The sequence below is a fragment of the Oncorhynchus mykiss genome, chromosome 5 (assembly GCF_013265735.2).
Source record: "Oncorhynchus mykiss isolate Arlee chromosome 5, USDA_OmykA_1.1, whole genome shotgun sequence".
Classification (NCBI taxonomy): domain Eukaryota; kingdom Metazoa; phylum Chordata; class Actinopteri; order Salmoniformes; family Salmonidae; genus Oncorhynchus; species Oncorhynchus mykiss.
Window position 1 is genome coordinate 84,326,599 of NC_048569.1, and position 24,312 is coordinate 84,350,910.

Here is a 24,312-nt window from a genome sequence, read left to right on the forward strand (position 1 = left end):
TGTCGATGGCTGTGTTGTAGGGGGTTGGAGGGCTTCAACACAGACTTCTCAAGCGTCCTCTGCTGCCCTGTAGTGGCTACAACTAACTCACCACCCAGTCTGCAGACTTCTCAAATCAGCTCTATAATCTTTGATGACGCAAATTGATTTTATAGGTGTCACTGGATAAATCTAAAACTAAACAAATCACTTGTGGATCATTTAGATTCTTAGATAGAGAAGCAGACAAATGTTTGGCAAACCGATGCAAAATATTTATTACAATGACATTTTTCCAAGATGCAGTAGTTTCTTTCTCATACAGACAGTCCATTACAGGAAACCTTATCTTTAAAAATATGTAAATAATGTTATCAAAATAATCTTACATTTTTCAAAACTCACAATTTGTATTGTATTTTTTTTACAATCCACCCTGAATATCAAGGCTGCAAGAACAATATGCAAAAAAAAGAAATATCTATGTGGGATTTACAGCTGTACCAAATTAGAAAAAAACAACAAAAACAAAGAGCCTTAAATCTGTGATAAAGCCAGCTGAACATTCTACCAGCCAGGAAAATTGTTGCAATCTAAATCTGGTAAATGCATAATTTTCAAAAGCAGTCCCTCATGTAAGAAAGAAAACCAGGTTGTATCTTAATACAAGAAGCAGGAGTATTTGGGGGGCGGCTGTATATTTACATTCTTTATCAACCATAGAACTTGGCATTTTGAACATCTGAAAATTATGGTGGTTGGTAAACTAAGAACAGACAATCAGCTTGAACAGCTACGATGGAATAATTGAGTTTTTCTCCAGAATAAGTTTGGTAAAGTGACATTTCCATTACTTCAGAACGTTGTTTTATTCTTCTTTATGCCCTTACTGGCTACATTCAATCAGTGCTGCAATAAAAGTAATGGTGGTCCATAACTGTAAATGACTGTTCTCCTACCGCTTAGGAGAAATATAATGATGAGCAAAAGCATGCCTTACACTGTTCAAATAAGACAGATGCATTACCATTTGTCGGCTTTAAATGGACCAAAACAAAAAACAAACCTAAATCCTTACAGAAGGGTTATTTAGGGGATTGGAAGCAATGTCAATATCAACTGCTCACAATGATTGTTTCATCTCAACACAAATGCTACAAATTGTTTCAGCAAGAGCAGGTGTCAAAGCCATCTTTCAACAAAATTAAGTATCAATCGATGAAGTCATTTGCAAGTAAAATCATTATTGGTTTGGTTGTTGTCAACATCATGGGTTAGCTTCTTTCATCACCAAATCAAAAGAAAAATGCTGATGTGTTTTGCTTTCAATAATCATTTCAGCTTCTAGGAAAAGACCAAACAAAGGGGTCATAAAAAGAAAGAAAGGAAAGAAAAAGCAGAAGGAAAACCAAGAAGACCCTCAGGCATGACCTCTGACCCCTCTCTGTCACACCAGTGTCTGTATGACCAGTGTCTTGTGAACGAGGAAGAAGTGTAAAACAGACGAGTGCAATGAGCGAGGGAGCGTGACGTGAGAAAGAAGAAGAGGAGGGGTGTAAAGCCATGTTAGGTGTCGTCGTCGTCTGTCTGGCTGCTGCTAGTGCTCTCGGACTCTGAGACCTCTTCTAGTTCAGGCTCTACAGGGCTTCTCCAGGACAGCAGGGGCAGGGGCGCACCCTTGAGAAGAGGCTTCAGGAGAACACCGTTCTGGACCAGCCTGTTCCTCTTCAGCTAGAACAGACAGATAGATTAATAACAACAGTAACCAGGTTTCCAAACTTTTCATGCAGACCTGATGCATGAGAAGTCACAACAGGGCTATTGGAAACAGGAAATGTCGCTCCAAATTCATAAATGTCGATACACAATTTGTTTGTTCGAAATGGTGGTGAAAATATTGATATTAATCACGCAATGATATGTCACATTGTAGGCCTACCACAGTCTTTCACAGCCTTTCACCACGACATGGAAAAGCATGAAAAGTTTCTAGGCAGATGAAATAAGTTATGATGAACTTCACGTTGGAATAATTTATGATGAACTTCACATGGTTAAGTGCACAGTAATCATGCAAATTTCCAATAGGCTAAATATTGAGGGTAGACTATTATTTGAACGGTGCTTGTTGCCAATTATCAAATAAAATGACCTTGCTCTTATCCAGATCACATCATGTAACCGGTCCACTTTATCAGCAAACTGTTGTCCAGAGAGCATGCACCAGAACCACATTAGGCAAGTTTGCTATTTATTGCAACAGTTTTTGTGACAGAGAGTTGAGTGGTAGAGTTGAAAATGTGATGGTAACCCATTTGTGTTTTTTTATTTGTACATGGGAACTGAACTGCAGAAGTGGTTTTTATGTGCCTTATTGTCATCACCATGCACAGCACTTGATCTGCAACAAGTCAGTGTGATGAAAACACCCCTCTTGTGGGAAAATGCGCATATTGTTTTTGTGCACATTTTTGAATATATGCTTGACAAAAATGTCACCAATTGGATGGAAACCTAGCTATAGAGAGATATCCACTCACAGGCTCACAGTAACACATGTAAATAGCTATGTATAGCTTTTACCTTCTCAGTTTTAGCTTGAAATTCTTGGAGCTCAGCATCAGTGATGGGCAAAAAGTTGTCATCATTCTCTGGGTACTCCTGCCAGCCCATAGCTTTGAGCAACCTACCAGAAGAGGCGGAGATCACTGGTAAAACAAGCTTTGAAGTGATTGTCCTATATCTAGGAGATGTAAGAAAGCTCAGGAAATATTAACGTTTTTACACATTTAACCCCTTGTTTTTTTGGGTCACAAAACTACCTCCCTACGTTTGTATGGGTTACCTTCAGACTAGTCCTGTGACACTGGTGGGGGTCCTAGAGCAAAACGGAGAACACCAGTGTGTTCATGAGTCTCCCCTTCCACAGTGGGGTCATAGTAGCGTCCGACTCTAAACGGTTTGGACGCTACAGACAAAAGTTGGCACATCAGCATTACAGACTTCAGAGGTGTCCTGTGACACTTGTGGGGGTCGTAGAGCAAAACGGAAACCGTTCGGACACTACAAACGTTTTCTTGAGAAGACAGATTTTCGGGATGTTTCATGGTCTGACAAACACCCCTGTAGCTCAGCCACCTCCCTCCGCAGATGCGGAAGGCTTGACATGGGAAGATGTGGTGGATGGAGACGCAGCCCATGGGGATTTTGATGGGGATTTTGTATCATGTTACTCAGATTGACGCACAGGTGCGTCTATAGACTTAAGTATTAAATCCACTTCAATCAGTGTAGATGAAGGGAGAGACAGGTTAAAGAAGGATTTTTAACCTTGATATAATTGATACATGGACTGTGTATGTGTGCCATTCAGACGGTCAATGGGCAACACAAAACATTTAAGTGCCTTAGAACGGGGAATGGTAGTAGGTGCCAGGCGACCGGTATAAGTGTGTCAAGAACTGCGACGCCGCTGGGTTTTTCATGCTCAACATGAAATGCTCGTTAATTTCACACAATTTAGCTTGGTCGCCCCACCCTGACCCCACGGGTCCACTGCCCTACAGCGCCCCCAACCAAACACACCCCACTCAGCTTCAGGATCTTACTGTTTGAGTCACTGAGGGTGTGAAGGAAGAGAGGGTATGTGCATGTGGGTGCAACTTACCTGTATTCTGCCTCCAACGAGCTGGAAAGGTGATCTGTGTCTGAGTCGCTGAGAGAGTGAGGGATCCCATTCTCCTGTAAGTCTCCTCTGTTCTCCTTAGGTTCTGATGGACTGGTAGAGGTGGGCCCGTCCCAGTTCCTATCATCCTTCAGGCCTCGCAGGAACTCACTCTTCCGGTCGGTGCTGCGACGCATCAGCTTCAGACGAGGAAGGGTGACGTCGATGGGAGGGGTGATGCTGGAGGGAGGCTGAGAGAGGTCTTACCAAATAAATTGTAAGTATTTTCAAATAAATTGTATCAAATCAAGTGTAGAGTGGGTCAGAGTTGGAATGCTAGAGCAGTGTTTTCAGACTCCAACTCTTTATTACGGGTGACAATTTTAGTAATCATCACTGCATTCTCTGCCAGAAAGTTGGTTGGCCCTCTTCAATGTCTCCTAGTTTGATACATTGCTATGTTTTCATTTATAAAGCTCTTTTACAAAAAGTCCCACTGTACCTAACATCATAACTAAACTTTAGACATACAAGTTACCACACCCAGTCTCAGGGATGGTTAACTCTGGGAATTCCTTTGGTCTCTACTGCGTTGGGTAAATCTGCTTTTAGTTTTCTTGCACCTTATTTGTGGAACAATCTTCAACATTTTCTTAGATTTGATGTGCTGGTACCTCTAGGGGAATTCAGAAAGCTGATTGAGGACCTTATTACTGATGAATATGTTTGTTTTTAATGACCGTGTTTTTCTTTCTGATTCCATTTTGTATTTATATTTTGATGTCTATTTTCTGTAATTTAGGACTCATCTCTGAAAGAGACCTTGTCTCAGTAGGAGTCCCTGATAAAATACATGTTAAATGAGGTGTATATATATACACATATAAATGAGAGAGAGAGAGAGACACACACACACACAGTTGAAGTCGGAAGTTTACGTACACCTTAGCCAAATAAAGTTAAACTCAGTTTTTCACAATTCCTGACAGTTAATCGGCAGGATAGCCTAGTGGTTAGAGCGTTGGACTAGTAAACGGAAGGTTGCAAGTTCAAACCCCCGAGCTGACAAGATACAAAACTGTAGTTCTGCCCCTGAACAGGCAGTTAACCCACTTTTCCTAGGCCATCATTGAAAATAAGAATTTGTTGACTTGCCTAGTTAAATAAAGGTAAAAAATAAAATAAAAAATTCCTAGTAAAAGTTCTCGGTCTTAGGTCGGCTAGGATCACCACTTTATTTAAGAATGTGAAATGTCAGAATAATAGTAGAGAGAATGATTTATTTCAGCTTTTATTTATTTTATCACATTCCCAGTGGGTCAAACGTTTACATACACTCCATTAGTATTTGGTAGCATTGACTTTAAATTGTTTAACTTGGGTCAAACGTTTCGGGTAGCCTTCCACAAGCTTCCCCAATAAGTTGGGTGAATTCTGGCCCATTCCTCCTGACAGAGCTGTTGTAACCGAGTCAGGTTTGCAGGCATCCTTGCTCGCAAAAGCTTTTTCAGTTCTGCCCACACATTGTCTATGGGATTGAGGTCAGGGCTTTGTGATGGCCACTCCAATACCTTGACATTGTTGTCCTTAAGCCATTTTGTCACAACTTTGGAAGTATGCTTGAGGTCGTTGCCCATTTGGAAGACCCATTTGCGATGAAGTTTCAACTTCCTGACTGATGTCTTGAGATGTTGCTTCAATATATCCACATAATTGTCCTCCCACATGATGCCATCTATTTTGTGAAGTGCACCAGTCCCTCCTACAGCAAAGCACCTCCACAACATGACATATCTCCAAAAAGTACAATCTTTGTCCCCATATGTAGTTGGAAACCGTACTGGATTTTTTATGGTGGGTTTGTAGCAGTGTCTTCGTCCTTGCTGAGCGGCCTTTCAGGTTATGTTGGTATAGGACTTGTTTTACTGTGGATATAGATACTTTTGTACCTGTTTCCAGCATCTTCACAAGGTCTTTTGCTGTTGTTCTGGGATTGATTTGCACTTTTCGCACCAAAGTACGTTCATCTCTAGGAGACAGAACGTGTCTCCTTCCTGAGTGGTATGACAGCTGCGTGGTCCCATGGTGTTCATACTTGCGTACTATTGTTTGTACAGATGAACGTGGTACCTTCAGGCGTTTGGAAATTGCTCCCAAGGATGAACCAGGCTTGTGGAGGTCTACCATTTTTTTTCTGAGGTCTTGGCTGATTTCTTTTGATTTTCCCATGATGTCAAGCAAAGAGGCACTGAGTTTGAAAGTAGGCCTTGAAATACATCCACAGGTACACTTCCAATTGACTCAAATTATGTCAATTAGCCTATTACAAGCTTCTAAAGCCATAACATAATTTTCTTGGAATTTTCCAAGCTGTTTAAATGCCCAGCCAACTTAGTGTATGTAAACTTCTGACCCACTGGAATTGTGATACAGTGAATTATAAGTGAAATAATCTGTCTGTAAACAATTATTGGAAAAATTACTTAGGACATCTACTTTGTGCATGACACAACTGACTTGCCAAAACTATAGTTTGTTAACAAGAAACTTGTGGATTGGTTGAAAAATGAGTTTTAATGACTCCAATGTAAGTGTATGTAAACTTCCGACTTCAACTGTAAGTAAGTTGCCCTCTAATCCCTGTCAGAGGTCAGACTCACCTCCTTGGGGGTTCCGTAGGTCGGGGGAGTGACATGCGTAAGAAGTTTGTTCACAGAGGCAGCAGGGCTGGTGAAGGCGGAGTCCCAGCCGGATAAATTAAAACTGCTTTTGGTTTCTCTCCCGCTTGGCTTCCAGGGACCAGCCTGCAGAGGGAAAAAAAGTCAGTCAGCAAGTCAGTTAAGAACAAATTCTTATTTTCAATGACTGCTTTGGAACAGTGCCTTGTTCAGGGGCAGAACAGCTCGGGGATTCGATCTTGCAACCTTTCAGTTACAAGACCAAAGCTCTAACCACTAGGCTACCTGCCGCCCCACAAGGAGATGGCAGTAGTGAGGTCCTACCTTTGCGGAGGGTGTGACTAGTGATTATACCCTGTCCTGGTTGAGGAGATGGCAGTAGTGAGGTCCTACCTTTGCGGAGGGTGTGACTAGTGATTATACCCTGTCCTGGTTGAGGAGATGGCAGTAGTGAGGTCCTACCTTTGCGGAGGGTGTGACTAGTGATTATACCCTGTCCTGGTTGAGGAGATGGCAGTAGTGAGGTCCTACCTTTGCGGAGGGTGTGACTAGTGATTATACCCTGTCCTGGTTGAGATGGCGGCAGTAGTGAGGTCCTACCTTTGCGGAGGGTGTGACTAGTGATTATACCCTGTCCTGGTTGAGGAGATGGCAGTAGTGAGGTCCTACCTTTGCGGAGGGTGTGACTAGTGATTATACCCTGTCCTGGTTGAGGAGATGGCAGTAGTGAGGTCCTACCTTTGCGGAGGGTGTGACTAGTGATTATACCCTGTCCTGGTTGAGGAGATGGCAGTAGTGAGGACCTACCTTTGCGGAGGGTGTGACTAGTGATTATACCCTGTCCTGGTTGAGGAGATGGCAGTAGTGAGGTCCTACCTTTGCGGAGGGTGTGACTAGTGATTATACCCTGTCCTGGTTGAGGAGATGGCAGTAGTGAGGACCTACCTTTGCGGAGGGTGTGACTAGTGATTATACCCTGTCCTGGTTGAGGAGATGGCAGTAGTGAGGACCTACCTTTGCGGAGGGTGTGACTAGTGATTATACCCTGTCCTGGTTGAGGAGATGGCAGTAGTGAGGTCCTACCTTTGCCGAGGGTGTGACTAGTGATTATACCCTGTCCTGGTTGAGGAGATGGCAGTAGTGAGGTCCTAACTTTGCGGAGGGTGTGACTAGTGATTATACCCTGTCCTGGTTGAGGAGATGGCAGTAGTGAGGTCCTACCTTTGCGGAGGGTGTGACTAGTGATTATACCCTGTCCTGGTTGAGGAGATGGCAGTAGTGAGGTCCTACCTTTGCGGAGGGTGTGACTAGTGATTATACTCTGTCCTGGTTGAGGAGATGGCAGTAGTGAGGTCCTACCTTTGCGGAGGGTGTGACTAGTGATTATACCCTGTCCTGGTTGAGGAGATGGCAGTAGTGAGGTCCTACCTTTGCGGAGGGTGTGACTAGTGAAAATACCCTGTCCTGGTGGAGGAGATGGCAGTAGTGAGGTCCTACATTTGCGGAGGGTGTGACTAGTGATTATACCCTGTCCTGGTTGAGGAGATGGCAGTAGTGAGGACCTACCTTGGCTGGGGACGTGACAATATTTAGGGCCTACCTTTTTTTTTCTTTACCTACCTTGGTTGGGGTGATAGCTGGCTTGGGCACCAGGTTCTTGTAGACACTGGATGAAGAGATTGGGGTTTTGGTGCCGTTGGTTACGTGGGGTACTGTTGTGTTGGCGAAACCAGCAGAGAAAGAAGCGCCAGGGTCTTCCTTGGAAACCTTCTTGATGACCAACATCTTAGTTATGGTCTGCTTGGCACTAGGGGGGTGCTCTGTGGGGGAAGGATTTACCAATCAATCAATCAGGCGTGCTCCCTTTCAAAGCCAGTCACTGGCAGAGCTCCTCACTCACCCCAAACACCTACAGGAGTCCCTACGGCATGAGGCTGGGCCACCGGCTTCCCACTGCTCTCTGATTGATTGAGTGAGGGCTGTGGAAAAAAGCAAGAACACCCGTAACTTAACAAAAGTTGTCTGAAGTAATTTAAACATAGTAATCACCCAGCAGGTCGCTAACAATTTAAAAATGATCTGAAACAGCTTGATAAACCAAATCTTTGGAATTGTTTTAAATTCAAGCAATGAACATCTGGAGAAAGATGAGAGGGCACCCACAAAATCCTCCTCCACAAACTTCAGCTTGTCCTCATGGCCTCCCTCAACTGGCAGGAAGCCTCCTTTCCGGGGGTGGAAGGTCCCGTTACGCTGACGGTGGGGCCCTGGTCGCTCCCTGTCCCTGTCCCCCACAGGGCGCTTGGTGTGGCGCCCATGGTGGGGTCCCTCCTGCCCCCAGAGACCGCTGCCCAGGCCCCCCTGCCCTCTCTTAGCCACGCCTGAGTCCACAGAGTCATGCCGCAGGAGAGAGGGATGGTGCAACCCATCACCTAGCAACCAGGAGTGGAAAAGTAAAATGAAGGTTAAGAACTGATTGGACCTCATAATCCATCCAACACACACACATACTGTTCAACCCTACTTTAACATATGTATATCTGTGACTAATACACTTTGATTTGGTAGTCAGGGTCAGGTAGGGTAAGACCATGTGTATGTGCGTGTGCTACCTGCAGGTGCTCTGAGAGGGCTGTTGTTGAAGAAGCCGTCGGAGGAGTTATGGCGGCGGCGGCTCACAGCGGGCCGAGCATCACCGCGGGCAAGATTCTCTCCGTGCCTCTCAAACGCTGCAAGAGACTGAGAGATACAGAGAGGGAAAGAGAAATGTACAGAGATGGAGAAAGAGATACAGAAAGCGTCAAAGAGAGACAGAGAAAGAGAGACAGAGGGGCACATTTATAAGAGCCTCAGTAACCACTCAGAGCAATAGCTCACAAGCCATTACACTATACCAAAATGGGGGTGTGAAAGTAACAGTTTAAACGAAGTTGAGATCATTAACGTTAAGAAAAATCCCAAACCGAACCCCCCCCCCCCCCCCCCCACTTAATTAAAATCACAATTATCACAAAACATTATTTTCCGTGTTATAACCAACAGGCTATAAAGGCCTGGGCAGTTGTGTAATTCACATAAAATCAAAGGAAGAGGCTTTAGGCTACTTGAATTTGCAAGGTAGGCAAGACAAGACATTGAGAGGTGCAGATTACCAAAACATATGAGCACACTTCTGCCTCTGCCTCTCTCGCGCTGGCCTGCCTGCTCGGTCTCTTCGCTAATGATGCAAGTGTGTGTTCAGTCTTCGGTCTGACGCCTGTAGAATAGTCTTGCGAGCCTACTTTTCGTTTTTGCCTCACTTGAAATTACAGTATTCTACCGGTAGACTGTATCGATAACATTTCAGACATAATGGAATGTGGCTCCTTGAAAGCCACTCGGCTACGGCATGTTTGTTTGTCTGTATATTAGGGTAGACTACACTACGAAACCTTATCTGGTGATATGAACGGGCATTTATACATGTGTGTAATTTAAATGTTTTATTTCACCTTTATTTAACCAGGTAGGCTAGTTGAGAACACCTTTATTTAACCAGGTAGGCTAGTTGAGAACAAGTTCTCATTTACAACTGCGACCTGGCCAAGATAAAGCGTAGCAATTCAACACATACAACAACACAGAGTTACACATGGAATAAACAAAACATACAGTCAATAATACTCTAGAACAAAAGAAAACAAAAAGTTTATATACAGTGAGAGCAAATGAGGTAAGATAAGGGAGTTAAGGAAATAAATAGGCCATGATGGCGAAGTAATTACAATATAGCAATTAAACACTGGAATGGTAGATCAGCAGAAGATGAATGTGCAGGTAGAGATACTGGGGTGCAAAGGAGCTAAATAAATAAATACCAGTATGGGGATGAGGTAGGTAGATAGATGGGCTGTTTACAGATAGGCTATGTACAGGTGCAGTGATCTGTAAACTGCTCTGACAGCTGGTGCTTAAAGCTAGTGAGGGAGATGTGAGTCTCCAGCTTCAGAGATATTTTCAATTTGTTCCAGTCATGGGCAGCAGAGAACTGGAAGGAAAGACGACCAAAGGAGGAAATGGCTATACCTGCTGGAGCGCATGCTACGAGTGGGTGCTGCTATGGTGACCAGTGAGCTGAGATAAGGCGGGGCTTTACCTAGCAGAGACTTATAGATAACCTGTAGCCAGTGGGTTTGGCGACGAGTTTGAAGCGAGGGCCAACCAACGAGAGCGTACAGGTCGCAATGGTGGGTAGTGTATGGGGCTTTGTGACAAAACAGATGGCACTGTGATAGACTGCATCCAGTTTGTTGAGTAGAGTGTTGGAGGCTATTTTATAGATGACATCACCGTAGTCGAGGATCGGTAGGATGGTCAGTTTACGAGGGTATGTTTGGCAGCATGAGTGGCAGCATGAGTGAAGGAATTTGGATTGGAGATGTTTGATGTCAGTCTGGAAGGAGAGTTTACAGTCTAACCAGACACCCAGGTATTTGTAGTTGTCCACGTATTCTAAGTCAGAGCCGTCCAGAGTAGTGATGCTGGACGGGCGAGCAGGTGCGGGCAGTGATCGATTGAAAAGCATGCATTTAGTTTTACTTGCGTTTAAGAGCAGTTGGAGGCCACGGAAGGAGAGTGGTATGGCATTGAAGCTCGTCTGGAGGTTAGTTAACACAATGTCCAAGGAGGGGCCAGAAGTATACAGAATGGTGTCATCTGCATAGAGGTGGATCAGAGAATCACCAGCAGCAAGAGCAACATCATTGATGTATACTGAAAAGAGAGTCGGCCTGAGAATTTAACCCTGTGGCCGGACAACAGGCCCTCCGATTTGATACACTGAACTCTATCAGAGAAGTAGTTGGTAAACCAGGCGAGGCAATCATTTGTGAAACCAAGGCTGTCGAGTCTGCCAATAAGAATGTTGTGATTGACAGAGTCGAAAGCCTTGGCCAGGTCGATGAATAAGGCTGCACAGTAATGTCTTTTATCGATTGCGGTTATGACCTTCGTAATGAAGGTTTGCCGCTTCTGAAACGGGACAAAAATCCATCACTAGGCAACCAGAGGTGTCAATCAAATAATCTCTAGCTGCTGCAAGCATGCCACTCTCCCTAGAAAAGTATTTTAAAGTGTGTTAAATACCTTGACTTACCACATTTTGTAGAAATAAAACACATTTAATTCCAAAATCATGGGCATTAATACGGAGTTGGTCCACTCTTCTGGGAAGGCTTTCCACTAGATGTTGGAACATTTCTGTGGGCACTAATGTTGGGTAATTACGCCTGGCTCGCAGTCGGTGTGTCAATTCATCCCAAAGGTGTTCGATGGGTTGAGGTCAGGGCTCTGTGCAGGTCAGTCAAGTTCTTCCACACCGATCTCGACAAACCATTTATATTTGGACCTCGCTTTGTGCGGGGGCATTGTCATACTGAAAGAGAAAGGGCCTTCCCCAAACTGTTGCCACAAAGTTGGAAGCACAGAATTGTCTAGAATGTCATTGTATGCTGTAGTGTTAAGATGTCCCTTCACTGGAACTAAGGGGCCTAGCCCAAACCATTCAAAACAGCCCCAGACCATTATTCCTCCTCCACCAAACTTTACAGTTGGCACTATGCATTCGGGCAGGTAGCATACTCCTGGCATCCGCCAAACCCAGATTTGTCTGTCAAACTGCCAGATGGTGAAGCGTGATTCATCACTCCAGAAAACGTGTTTCCACTGCTCCAGAGTCCAATGGTGGCAGGCTTTACACCACTCCAGCCGACGCTTAGCATTGCGCATGGTGATCTTAGGCTTGTGTGTAAACCCATTTCATGAAGCTCTCGACAAACAGTCATTATAATGATGTTGCTTCCAGAGGCAGTTTGGGACTTGGTAGTGAGTGTTGCAACCGAGGACAGATGATTTTAACGCGCTGCTCGCTTCAGCACTCGGCGGTCCCGTTCTGTGATGTTGAGTGGCCTACCACTTCGCGGCTGAGCCCTTGTTGCGCCTAGACATTTTCACTTTACAATAACAGCACTTACAGTTGACCGGGCAGCTCCAGCAGGGCAGAAATTTGATTAACTGACTTGGTGGCATCCTATGACAGTGCCACGTTGAAAGTCACTGAGCTCTTCAGTAAGGCCGTTCTACTGTCAATGTTTGTCTATGGAGATTGCAAGTGTAACGGATGTGTAACGGATGTGAAACGGCTAGCTTAGTTAGCGGTGCGCGCTAAATAGCGTTTCAATCGGTGACGTCACTTGTTCTGAGACCTTGAAGTAGTGGCCGTTTAAATGTTAAGCAAAATTGTCCATTTGTCTCATCCCTAATACCAACATACTATATGGAACCATGAAGACACAACCAACACCACCAAAAGACCAAACGCCACTGAAATCTGATCAAATCCTGCCCTGACATACAGTATTAATGCACTGGATGGCCCACCCCCGGCTGCACTAAGACACTAAAATCAATAAACTTCTTAAATCTCCAAAGAATAAAGAAAACTGTCTAGACTGTCATCCATATTACTTTGAACCATGATTTTAACAGCTACAGAATTCTGACAAGTGCTACTGGAAAGAAGTGATACAACTGGAAAGTAGTGATATAGACTATAGTGTTATATTGTATTATTGTCCTCTACAAAGACAGGCAGCCATAACTACCTGGGCCATTCAAGGCCACAACATACCTTTGGGGTCAAAGTTCAACCAGGCACCGCAGCGCAAACATTGGACCTACTGTATATGCATAGTCTGCTAACATTTTACCCAGCCACCTAAAAAGCTTGATCCAACAAAGCATGGCATTCCCAGAAACATTTTTTCAATTAGCAGTTTCTTCTGAGAAAACATATTTACAGAACAAATCAAATCAAAGTGTATTTGTCACGTGTGCCGAATACAACAACCTTACAGTGATATGCTTACTTACAGGCTCTAACCAACAGTGCAAAAAAGGTATTAGGTGAACAATAGGTAAGAAATAAAACAACAGTAAAAAGACAGTAAAAAATAACAGTAGCGAGGCTATATACAGTAGCGAGGCTATATACAGTAGCGAGGTTATATATACAGTAGTGAGGCTACATACAGGCACCGGTTAGTCGGGCTGATTGAGGTAGTATGTACATGTAGATATGGTTAAAGTGACTATGCATACAGTGCCTTGCGAAAGTATTCGGCCCCCTTGAACTTTGCAACCTTTTGCCACATTTCAGGCTTCAAACATAAAGATATAAAACTGTATTTTTTTTGTGAAGAATCAACAACAAGTGGGACACAATCATGAAGTGGAACGACATTTATTGGATATTTCAAACTTTTTAACAAATCAAAAACTGAAAAATTGGGCGTGCTAAATTTTTCAGCCCCCTTAAGTTAATACTTTGTAGCGCCACCTTTTGCTGCGATTACAGCTGTAAGTCGCTTGGGGTATGTCTCTATCAGTTTTGCACATCGAGAGACTGACATTTTTTCCCATTCCTCCTTGCAAAACAGCTCGAGCTCCGTGAGGTTGGATGGAGAGCATTTGTGAACAGCAGTTTTCAGTTCTTTCCACAGATTCTCGATTGGATTCAGGTCTGGACTTTGACTTGGCCATTCTAACACCTGGATATGTTTATTTTTGAACCATTCCATTGTAGATTTTGCTTTATGTTTTGGATCATTGTCTTGTTGGAAGACAAATCTCCGTCCCAGTCTCAGGTCTTTTGCAGACTCCATCAGGTTTTCTTCCAGAATGGTCCTGTATTTGGCTCCATCCATCTTCCCATCAATTTTAACCATCTTCCCTGTCCCTGCTGAAGAAAAGCAGGCCCAAACCATGATGCTACCACCACCATGTTTGACAGTGGGGATGGTGTGTTCAGCTGTGTTGCTTTTACGCCAAACATAACGTCTTGCATTGTTGCCAAAAAGTTCAATTTTGGTTTCATCTGACCAGAGCACCTTCTTCCACATGTTTGGTGTGTCTCCCAGGTGGCTTGTGGCAAACTTTAAACAACACTTTTTATGGATATCTTTAAGAAATGGCTTTCTTCTTGCCACTCTTCCATAAAGGCCAGATTTGTGCAATATACGACTGATTGTTGTCCTATGGACAGAGTCTCCCACCTCGGCTGTAGATCTCTGCAGTTCATCCAGAGTGATCATGGGCCTCTTGGCTGCATCTCTGATCAGTCTTCTCCTTGTATGGGCTGAAAGTTTAGAGAGACGGCCAGGTCTTGGTAGATTTGCAGTGGTCTGATACTCCTTCCATTTCAATATTATCGCTTGCACAGTGCTCCTTGGGATGTTTAAAGCTTGGGAAATCTTTTTGTATCCAAATACGGCTTTAAACTTCTTCACAACAGTATCTCGGACCTGCCTGGTGTGTTCCTTGTTCTTCATGATGCTCTCTGCGCTTTTAACGGACCTCTGAGACTATCACAGTGCAGGTGCATTTATACGGAGAGTTGATTACACACAGGTGGATTGTATTTATCCTCATTAGTCATTTAGGTCAACATTGGATCATTCAGAGATCCTCACTGAACTTCTGGAGAGAGTTTGCTGCACTGAAAGTAAAGGGGCTGAATAATTTTGCACGCCCAATTTTTCAGTTCTTGATTTGTTAAAAAAGTTTGAAATATCCAATAAATGTTGTTCCACTTCATGATTGTGTCCCACTTGTTGTTGATTCTTCACAAAAAAATACAGTTTTATATCTTTATGTTTGAAGCCTGAAATGTGGCAAAAGGTCGCAAAGTTCAAGGGGGCCGAATACTTTCGCAAGGCACTGTATATGATAAAGAGAGTAGCAGCAGCGTAAAAGAGGGGCTGGGGTAAAAATCTTATGGCTTCGGGGTAAAAAAGCTTTTTTGTCCTAGACTTGGCACTCCCGGTACCTCTTGCCATGTAGTAGTAGAGAGAACAGTCTATGACTGTGGAGGTTGGGGTCTTTGACAATTTTCAGGGACCTCCTCTGACACCGCCTGGTGTAGAGGTCCTGGATGGCAGGCAGCTTAGCCCCAGTGATGTACTGTGCAGTACGCACTACCCTCTGTAGTGCCTTGCGGTCGGAGGCCGAGCAATTGCCGTGCCAGGCAGTGATGGTCTGTAGTAGGAATTATAGGATGCCTGTCCTGTCCTAACCCCCAGCACCTCTCTAGGTCTCACTTACAGGCCCCACCCCCATTAGGCAGGTTTTGCAGCGGTCTAAGGCAGGAGGGCCCTGTAAGAGAGACCCAGAGAGGTGCTGGGACATTTCCCGAGCTAAACAGACCAAGATGAACCTCCAACAACACATATACCTTACATATTTCTGCCCCAAAACAATTAACATTTATCTCACCCAGTGGCATATGGGCTATTTAGGTGAGAGCTGAGGCCGCCCCGTTTAGTACCCACTTTGTCAAAGGCATGGGTGCAAAATATTGTCCATGTCCAGCGCGCGTGTCCAGGGTGCAGTTGGAGCCGCACCGCTGAGGCGCTCCACCAATATCCCGTCAAAAATGATTTAACATACAGTGCCTTCAGAAAGTATTCACACACCTTGACTTTTTCCACATTTTGTTGTGTTACAAAGTGGGATTAAAACAGATTTAATTGTATTTGTTTTTTGTCAACAATCTACACAAAATACTCTGTAATGTCAAAGTGGAAGAAAAATTCTAACATTTGTAAAAAATAAAACACTAATGTATCTTGATTAGATAAGTATTCAACCAATACATGTTAGAGTCACCTTTGGCAGCAATTACAGCTGTAAGTCTTTCTGGGTAAGTCTACATGAGATATTCATATCTGGATTGTACAATATTTGCACATTCTTTTTTTCAGAATTCTTCAAGCTCTGTCAAGTTGGTTGTTGATTATTGCTAGACAGCCATTTTCAATTCAAAAGTGTAACTAGCCCACTCAGGAACATTTAAATGTAATCTTGGTTAGCAACTCCAGTGTATATTTCCTCTTGTGTTTTAAGTTATTGTCCTGCTGAAAGGCAATTGTGTCTCTTGGAAAGCAGACTGAACCAGGTTTTCCACTTGGATTTTGCCGGTCCTTAGCTCTATTCCATTTCTTATTATCAAACTCCCTAGTCCTTGCAGGTGACAAGCACACTCATGTTGCAGCCACCACAATGTTTGAAAATATTGATAGTGGTACTCAGTGAAGTGTTGTGTTATATTTGCCCCAAACATAACACTTTGTATTCAGGACATGAAGTTCATTTCTTTGCCACATTTTTTATTTTGTTATTTCAAACAGGATGCATGTTCTGGAATATTTTTATTCTGTACAGGCTTCATTCTTTTCACTCTGTCATTTAGGTTAGTATTGAGGAGTAACTACAACGTTGTTGATCCATCCTCAGTCTTCTCCTATCACAGCCATTAAACTCTGTATCTGTTTTAAAGTCACCATTGGCCTCATGGTGAAATCCATGAGCGGTTTCCTTCCTCTCTGGTAACTGATTTAGGAAGGACACCTGTATCAATGTAGTGACTGGGTGTATTGACACACGATCCAAAGTTTAATTAATAACTTCACCATGCGCAAAGGGATATTCAATGTCTGCTTTTCTTATTTTTTTACCCATCTACCAATACGTGCCCTTTGTAAGGCAGTGGAAAACCTCCTTGGTCTTTGAAACTGTGTGAAATTCCCTGCTCGACTGAGAGACCTTCCAGATAATTGTATGTGTGGGGTACAGAGATGAAGTAGTCATTCAAAAATCGTGTTAAACACTTATTACACACAGAGTGAGTCCATGCAACTTATTACCTGACTTGTCAAGCACATTACTACTTCTGAACTTGACATTATGGGGTATTGTGTGTAGGCCCGTGACAAAACAAATCACAATTGAATACAATTTTAATTCAGGTTGTAACACAACTAAATGTGGAAAACGTGAAGTGGTGTGAACACTTTCTGAAGGCACTGTAAATCATGTAGCCTGTAGCCTACGGTAGACCGAGTGGTGTTTTCTGTAGCCTACAGGATGGAGATCAAATTTATGACAAATGTCATGAGACACTTTTTACATCATGCAAGTTTTTCCGATCAGGCTCAAGATTACTCCTGATAAAGGTGGGTAGCTGATATTCAGAGCATAAAGATGTCCTCCAGTCATTTTTTTTACTTTTCCTGTTGAAAAGTGATATTCCAAGTATAAATACAGTAAAGTACACACACTAATGCCTGGTCTACACCACACGACTTTCAAAATACAAACGTCATCGAGCCACTCACATTAAACAAGTGTCTTTCCTGTTGTTTTTTGTCTTGGCAACTTACTGATGCGCACACTAAACAATGTGGCACAGACGGGGGTCACACACTATAAGATTCTTCACTTGGTCGTTAGAATTCTCCATACCACGCTGTCTCGTGAACACAATGATGTGATGATTAGATTGTTAACGCAGCCTTATTCACACTTGCCATACAGAGTTGAAATATCTAGCCAACATTTTGAATTAAATAACATTGCTTGTAGGGCCTCCCTAGTGGTGCAGTGGTCTAAGGCACTGCATCACAGTGCTAGAGACTAGAGGTCGACCGATTATGATTTTTCAACGCCGATACCGATTATTGGAGGACCAAAAAAGCCGATACCGATTAATCGGACGATTTACTTTATTTGTAATAATGACAATTACAACAATACTGAATTAACACTTATTTGAACTTAATATAAAACATCAAAATCAATTTAGCCTCAAATAAATAATGAAACATGTTCAATTTGGTTTAAATAATGCAAAAACAAAGTGTTGGAGAAGAAAGTAATATGTGCTATGTAAAAATGTGTGCCATGTAAAATATGTGCCATGTAAAAAAGCTAACGTTTAAGTTCCTTGCTCAGAACATGAGAACATATGAAAGCTGGTGGTTTCTTTTAACATGAGACTTCAATATTCCAAGGTAAGAGGTTTTAGGTTGTAGTTAATATAGTATTTATAGGACATTTCTCTCTATACCATTTGTATTTCATATACCTTTGACTATTGGATGTTCTTATTGGCACTATAGTATTGCCAGTGTAACAGTATAGCTTCCATCCCCCTCCTTGCCCCTACCTGGGCTCGAACCAGGAACACATAGACAACAGCCACACTTGAAGCATCGTTACCCATCGCTCCACAAAAGCCGCGGAATAACTACTCCAAATCTAAAAGCGAGTGACGTTTGAAACAGTATTAGCGCACACCCAGCTAACTAGCTAGCCATTTCACATTGGTTACACCAGCCATTAGGCTGATAGGCTTGAAGTCATAAACAGCGCTGTGCTTGCGAAGAGCTGCTGGCAAAACACAGAAAAGTGCTGTTTGAATGAATGATTACGGGCCTGCTGCTGCTCAGTCAGACTGCTCTATCAAATCAGACTTAATTATAACATAATAACACACAGAAATACGAGCCTTTGTTCATTAATATGGTCGAATCCGGAAACTATCATTTCGAAAACAAAACGTTTATTATTTAAGTGAAATACGGAACCGTTCGTTATTTTATCTAACGGGTGGCATCCCTAAGTCTAAATATTCTTGTTACATTGCACAACCTTCAATGTATGTCATAATTACGTAAAATTCTGACAAATTAGTTCGCAATGAGCCAGGCAGCCCAAACTGTTGCATATACCCTGACTCTGCGTGCAATGAACGCAAGAGAAATGACAAAATTTCACCTGGTTAATATTGCCTGCTAAACTGGATCAGTAGTTATAACTAGCGATTATGATTGATTGTTTTTTATAAGATAAGTTTAATGCTAGCTAACAATTTACCTTGGCTTCTACTACATTTGTGTAACAGGCATGCTTCTCGTGGAGTGCAATGTTTAGAGCGTTGGACTAGTTAACTGTGTGGTTGCAAGATTGGAACCCCTGAGCTGACAAGGTGAAAATCTGTCGTTCTGCCCCTGAACAAGGCAGTTAACCCACCATTCTAGGCAGTCATTGAAAATAAGAATGTGTTCTTAACTGACTTGCCTAGTTAAATAAAATGTATTAAAAAAATATATAAAACATTTTTTAAATAAAAAAATAATCGGAAATAGGCGCCCAAAAATCCAGATTTCCGATTGTTATGAAAACTTGAAATCGGCCCTAATTAATCGGCCATTCCGATTCATCGGTCGATCTCTACTAGAGACGTCACTACAGACCCAGGTTTGATCCCATGCTTTATCACAACCGGCCGTGATCGGGAATCCCATAGGGCGGTACACAATTGGCCCAGCGTCGTCCGGCTTAGGGGAGGTTTTGGCGCTTTACCTAAAATCAATGGCTCATCTCGCGCTAGCAACTTGTGGCGGGCCAGGCGCCTGCAGGCTGACCTCGATCGTCAAGTAAACAGTGTTTCCGCCGACACATTGTTGCGGCTGGCTTTCAGGTTAAGCGGGTGGGTGTTAAGAAGCGCCGTTTGGCGGGTCATGTTTCGGAGGACACATGACACGACCTTCGCCTCCCGAGCCCGTTGGGGAGTTGCAGCAATGAGACAAGATCAAAATTTAAGAAAATAAATAAATAACATTGCTTGTGAACTTCAGAGATGACACAATTTGACACGGACTTTGGTTAAAGTGACATTGGCAAGTACAAACGCAAGTAGTCATCACTCCGGCTCAAGAGTCTACACATTCTGGGTGATTCGAAACAATGTCTTCTCTGAAAAGCTCTCATTGGCTATTGCTGATCAAAATTTGTCACTGCACATCTTACACTACAAGAGCATTGTAGATTTTGTGCAGATAAAATCAAACGTTTGAAAATATTGGGACGTTTGGGATTGCTCAAAGACAGGATCGGAAGTACTCAGATTGCGGTTCTGACCTGCTCACATTAAACGCGTCGGTGAAGACTGCGCATCGAGAGGGCAACGACATGAGGATTTTGTCTCCGATCTCAAAAACTTGTCTGGGACAGCTAAATTGTGTAGTGTACACTTTGCTTAAAGGGTAAAAAAAATATGTTTTGAGCAAAATAAGTGTTTTTTTAGACAACTGCAAAGGTTTTGATGGGAAGTCGTGATGGTTTGATGGGAAGTCATGATGTCATCAGCCTACCGACTTGCTTGTGGAACAATAGAGGAGCAACAGACTAGGACAGCCAAAACCGGCCCTGCTCACTTACCTTGGCGGGCTGAGGCGTGGAAAAGTTAAGCCAGGCTGGAACAAAGTCATGCTGCGCCATTTAGGTCCAGTGTCTCCCGTCAGTAGAGTGTAGCATCAAACCTCATGGCCAGGATCTGGAGAAGCAAGGAAAGAGGGATATTACTGCCAGAAATTAGTGTGAATAACCATCAGTGTTACTTCAGAAGAGTTGGTGTTTAATGTCAGGCTGCTTATGACAGACAACTTATGATAGTCTTTATTCATCTTTACCCAAATAATGAAAATGAATGATTTTAATTAATTAGGATTTACACTGATCATCATTGCAGCTTTTCGAAGTGTGTGCGAATGTGAACTCTGCCAAATCACTTGGTAGTTAGTGTCATTTCACTTCAGTATAAAGAGGACACTGATTGTACCCACCGACAGCTTGACCAGAATGACATAACAAATCTTCTTACCCAGAGTAGTCAGCTCTGTAGTCCAGTGGCCCTTCTCTCTGTCAGTGTGGTATGTGTTCTTCTTGGTACAGCTGGCCCAGCCCTGGTGTCTGTTAAGCTAAGGCAGACCAGGATGTAGGACCACTCTTCAGCCTGAGCGAGACAGAGCCCCCAGCAGAGAGAAGCTCCAGTTCCCAGGGTGAGACGATGAGTGGAGAAGGGGCTTGGGTGGTAAGGAGACTGGCAGTTATCGGTACTGCAGGTCTTGGCTGGTGTCGAGATGATTCGATTGAATCAGTCAGACAGACATGAATGAAAAGCAAGCATATGTAGTAGGGATCTGTTTGGTTGTTTGATCTAGGCCTGACTGTGTGAGTCAGTGAGGAAAGTCAACTCAACTGTTCTATGTTCTCAAAAGGTTTATGGAAGCAGCACTTTGTGCCAGCCCTGACACTGATTCCTCCTCACCAACTCATCCTATCTCCAGATGTGGACACTCTCTGAAAAAAAAAGGGGGGGGGATCTACCTCACAGTGACGCTTCAAGGGGAAAACAGCGAAAAGCCTGTGTTCACCTCATCCACACAACTGGAGGGCGACGACAGGGAGAAACGGGGGGGGTCACGGTTCAGTCACATAACAAAACCCAAGGGGGCCTATCGCTATGATGTGACTAACATTGTGTTTGTTAGTAGTATCAATCAACACACCCTAAATCCTGACTCTTCTGAGAAGGGGTGTGAGAAGGAGCTTGACATTCTTATTAACTCACGATTGTAGAGGTTGTATTGCTAGAGAACGTACTGGAGATTTGGTTCTGTGCACCTTTTTGCATTTATCTTACCCTCAGACACGACAAACCTAGGCTGTTGTTGTTGGTCAGATACACCATTCATTCAAAGCACATACTCATGTAAACTGACTCACTTCTTAGCTATAAAATTATACTTGAGTCATACAGAGGCAACTCTCCTTAATAAAAGGTCACTCATATAATTTTCAAAAGATATCTAACAACTGTCTGCCTTTCACTAGATTGTACAATCCTGACTTTGCTGTAGCATTTGGCAGAAGAGATTGGTGCTGAAGTTGTTGTAAGGATTGGCATTGAACAAAACAAAACTAAGTGTTCTTCTTTACTTCTCAGCCGTCTATTCAAATTACTTCTTCACACCTTTGCAGCAGATCAACACTGTTAAGAAACACAACATTTAGGCAAGAAAATGACAATGGGCAGTTAGAGTTATGTAATATGGCTAGCAGCTAGCAAACTAGTTAGCAGGCTCGGTTGTAAACAAGCATTACGTACAAACTAACGTTACTGCTAGCAGGCCATTGAATGAGTGCGACTCGCCAATGAACGATTACGCATGGTGCAACTTTCAATATTATTATATTAGCTAACAACATAAATTACTATATATGCATTACTTGACGTGATGACACATGAACATCGAAAAGTGTAACTGTCAACGGCAATGGATAATAAATGGAGCTAGCAGCAGACGAAATCAACTGTGTCAAAATGGCCACCTACCTAGAGATAAATGTCTCGAGCCTCACACAGACCACTGTGATCGCTTGTCTCTGTCAATTCAGCTAATGTCCGATATGTACGTGTAAGCGGAACATGCCTGTCTTGCAACCGCAAATATATAATTTGAGCTGTCGTAGTTTGTACATTTGGCTTGTGAGATCCCGTTTTATCAGACTTTCGTTTGAACTAGCTAACAGTAACGTTAGCTATCCTAGCTTGCTACTTGTTCCTGTTTGTCCTAGACATACTAATCGATGGAAGAGCACATGTCCACGCGTTATAAACAGTTTATAAACAATGATATCTGCTGTGCCTGTAATTTGAGGTCTTTGACTGTCAGTTTATCCGTTTAATGATGTAGCAAATATATCCACCACATTTAATTGAACAATTCGTCGTTACTGGGGGGTAACTGTTGTGGAACCAGACTTCTCATAGGTCACTGTACGGACGGAAGAAATATACGTTCGCACACAAATCGGCAGGGTGTATGTCTGACATCAGGGACAGCGGATTTGTACTTATTTATAACAACATTTAATTCCGATTTGAAAAACAAGTAAGAATACAATAATCCGAGATAGCATAGAGATGTTCTCTGCGCAGAGGCAGTGATTTTGATGAGACATTAACAGTATATGACTTTCTACACAAGCAACTCCGTGCTAAACAGGCAGGCGGGTTACTGCGGAGATTTCAGACATTCATATGCTATTCAGATTTTGGGATATCTATTAACATTGTCTACTTTTTCAGATAAGATGTTGGCTGGTATATTTAGAAGACCCATCCTTACTGCTCACAAGGTGAGTTTACCTGTAATAGGAGACTAAACATTGTTTCATGTCATGTCCATCTACTCATCTTATTGAATCTCTTTCCATGGATGCATTGGGACTCTCCACAGCAGATGTCCTGGCTGCCTGCTGGTGCCTCAGCCTGGGTTTCTGATGCCTCTTATAGTTCCTGTCCCCTGTGGCCCTGCAGGGTCTCCTCGGCCAGGCTGCTCCCTAAAATAAGTGATGCTGTTGGTCTATTGAGGACGCAGTACTTCCACAGCTCTGCTGCGAGGCTGAAGAAACGACAACAACCAGAGCCTCCACCCAGAGAGTTGGACCTGCTCCGTTATGACATGAGAGACCTGGGAAAGAGCCCCAAACCAGCGCTGTACCTGAGCCTCTCCAGCCTTATCCCTTTCATCGCTGCTCCGCTCGTCATGGCTGTGACCGAGACCTACCTGCCAGAAGTGGCCTTCGCCCAGGTGGCCTATGGAGCGTCTATCTTGTCTTTCCTGGGCGGTGCGCGGTGGGGCTTTGCCATCCCGGAGACTAGCCCGGCCAAGCCAGACTGGATCAACCTGGCCAATAGCGTGGTTCCATCCCTGTTAGCCTGGCTGGCCATGCTGTTCAGCGACACTATTACCCCAGCAGCTATGATGGTCATCATGGGGCTAGGCATCTCCCTACACTATGACCTGTCTCTGCTGCCCACCTACCCCAGCTGGTTCAAAGCCCTGCGTTCTATACTGTCGGTGGTGGCCTTCCTCTCACTGGTGGCCACACTGGTTCTCAAGGGAGTTTACCCGGAGAATATTATATTTTCAGAGCAATGAATTCATGCTACAGAGTACAGACACATTTGTAATTGAACATACTTTAAGTGTGAATGGAAAGATCTATAAAATGGTAAATAGTGTTTGTGATGGCATATGTTTGTTTGTTTTATTTATGGTACTTAAAAATGGCTGACTGAAACTACATGTGTATCCTTTAGGCTCTGGTTCTGGCAATACTGTAACAAGCAGGTGGTACGTTTCAGACATCTGCTGTATATCCATGTGGTGGTGTGTCAGTGTCATGCATTATTATTGCAGATAATAAAACAATGGAATGGCGGCGTGACCAGCCTCAGCCTACAATGAATGAATGTGTGAAAGG

General features: G+C 43.3%; 2 protein-coding genes across 6 annotated transcripts; one reads left to right on the forward strand and one right to left on the reverse strand.

Moving 5' to 3' along the window:
- Positions 1-232: 232 nt before the first annotated feature.
- Positions 233-22,624, reverse strand: LOC110524701 (vasculin-like protein 1). Of its 4 annotated transcripts, none has more exons than XM_021604566.2 (11): positions 22,376-22,623; positions 20,861-22,030; positions 20,419-20,533; positions 8,934-9,060; positions 8,485-8,753; positions 8,222-8,300; positions 7,942-8,141; positions 6,304-6,447; positions 3,647-3,894; positions 2,563-2,665; positions 233-1,710 (listed from the first exon to the last, which is right to left on the reverse strand). In XM_021604566.2, exons 3-11 carry the CDS (start codon positions 20,476-20,478, stop codon positions 1,546-1,548), a joined length of 1,395 nt encoding a protein of 464 aa, XP_021460241.2. In that variant the 5' UTR covers positions 20,479-20,533; positions 20,861-22,030; positions 22,376-22,623; the 3' UTR covers positions 233-1,545. The 4 variants fall into 4 exon arrangements, with proteins under 4 accessions (XP_021460241.2, XP_036834479.1, XP_036834480.1 ...); XM_036978584.1 differs by lacking the exon at positions 22,376-22,623 and adding an exon at positions 22,270-22,368; XM_036978585.1 differs by lacking the exon at positions 6,304-6,447 and having other exon boundaries at positions 22,376-22,624.
- Positions 22,625-22,805: 181 nt separating this feature from the next.
- On the forward strand, positions 22,806-24,297 carry LOC110524703 (transmembrane protein 69). 2 transcript variants are annotated; one of them, XM_021604570.2, is made up of 3 exons: positions 22,806-22,934; positions 23,132-23,181; positions 23,286-24,297. In XM_021604570.2, the coding sequence occupies exons 2-3, from the start codon at positions 23,137-23,139 to the stop codon at positions 23,985-23,987; spliced, it is 747 nt and encodes a 248-aa protein (XP_021460245.2). In that variant the 5' UTR covers positions 22,806-22,934; positions 23,132-23,136; the 3' UTR covers positions 23,988-24,297. The 2 variants fall into 2 exon arrangements, with proteins under 2 accessions (XP_021460245.2, XP_021460244.2); XM_021604569.2 differs by having other exon boundaries at positions 22,809-22,934; positions 23,283-24,297.
- Positions 24,298-24,312: the final 15 nt, after the last annotated feature.

What these genes read in the sequence shown, in the direction of transcription:
- LOC110524701 (XM_021604566.2), bottom strand. Translation starts at nt 20,478, where the DNA reads ATGGCGCAGCATGACTTTGTTCCAGCCTGGCTTAACTTTTCCACGCCT. An exon ending in CCCTCTCAGAGCACCTGCAG is followed by an intron (nt 8,754 to 8,933) that starts GTAGCACACGCA and finishes CCTGGTTGCTAG; the next exon opens with GTGATGGGTTGCACCATCCC. An exon ending in CCTACGGAACCCCCAAGGAG is followed by an intron (nt 3,895 to 6,303) that starts GTGAGTCTGACC and finishes GACCTCTCTCAG; the next exon opens with CCTCCCTCCAGCATCACCCC.
- LOC110524703 (XM_021604569.2), top strand. Translation starts at nt 23,137, where the DNA reads ATGTTGGCTGGTATATTTAGAAGACCCATCCTTACTGCTCACAAG. An exon ending in CCATCCTTACTGCTCACAAG is followed by an intron (nt 23,182 to 23,282) that starts GTGAGTTTACCT and finishes GACTCTCCACAG; the next exon opens with CAGATGTCCTGGCTGCCTGC.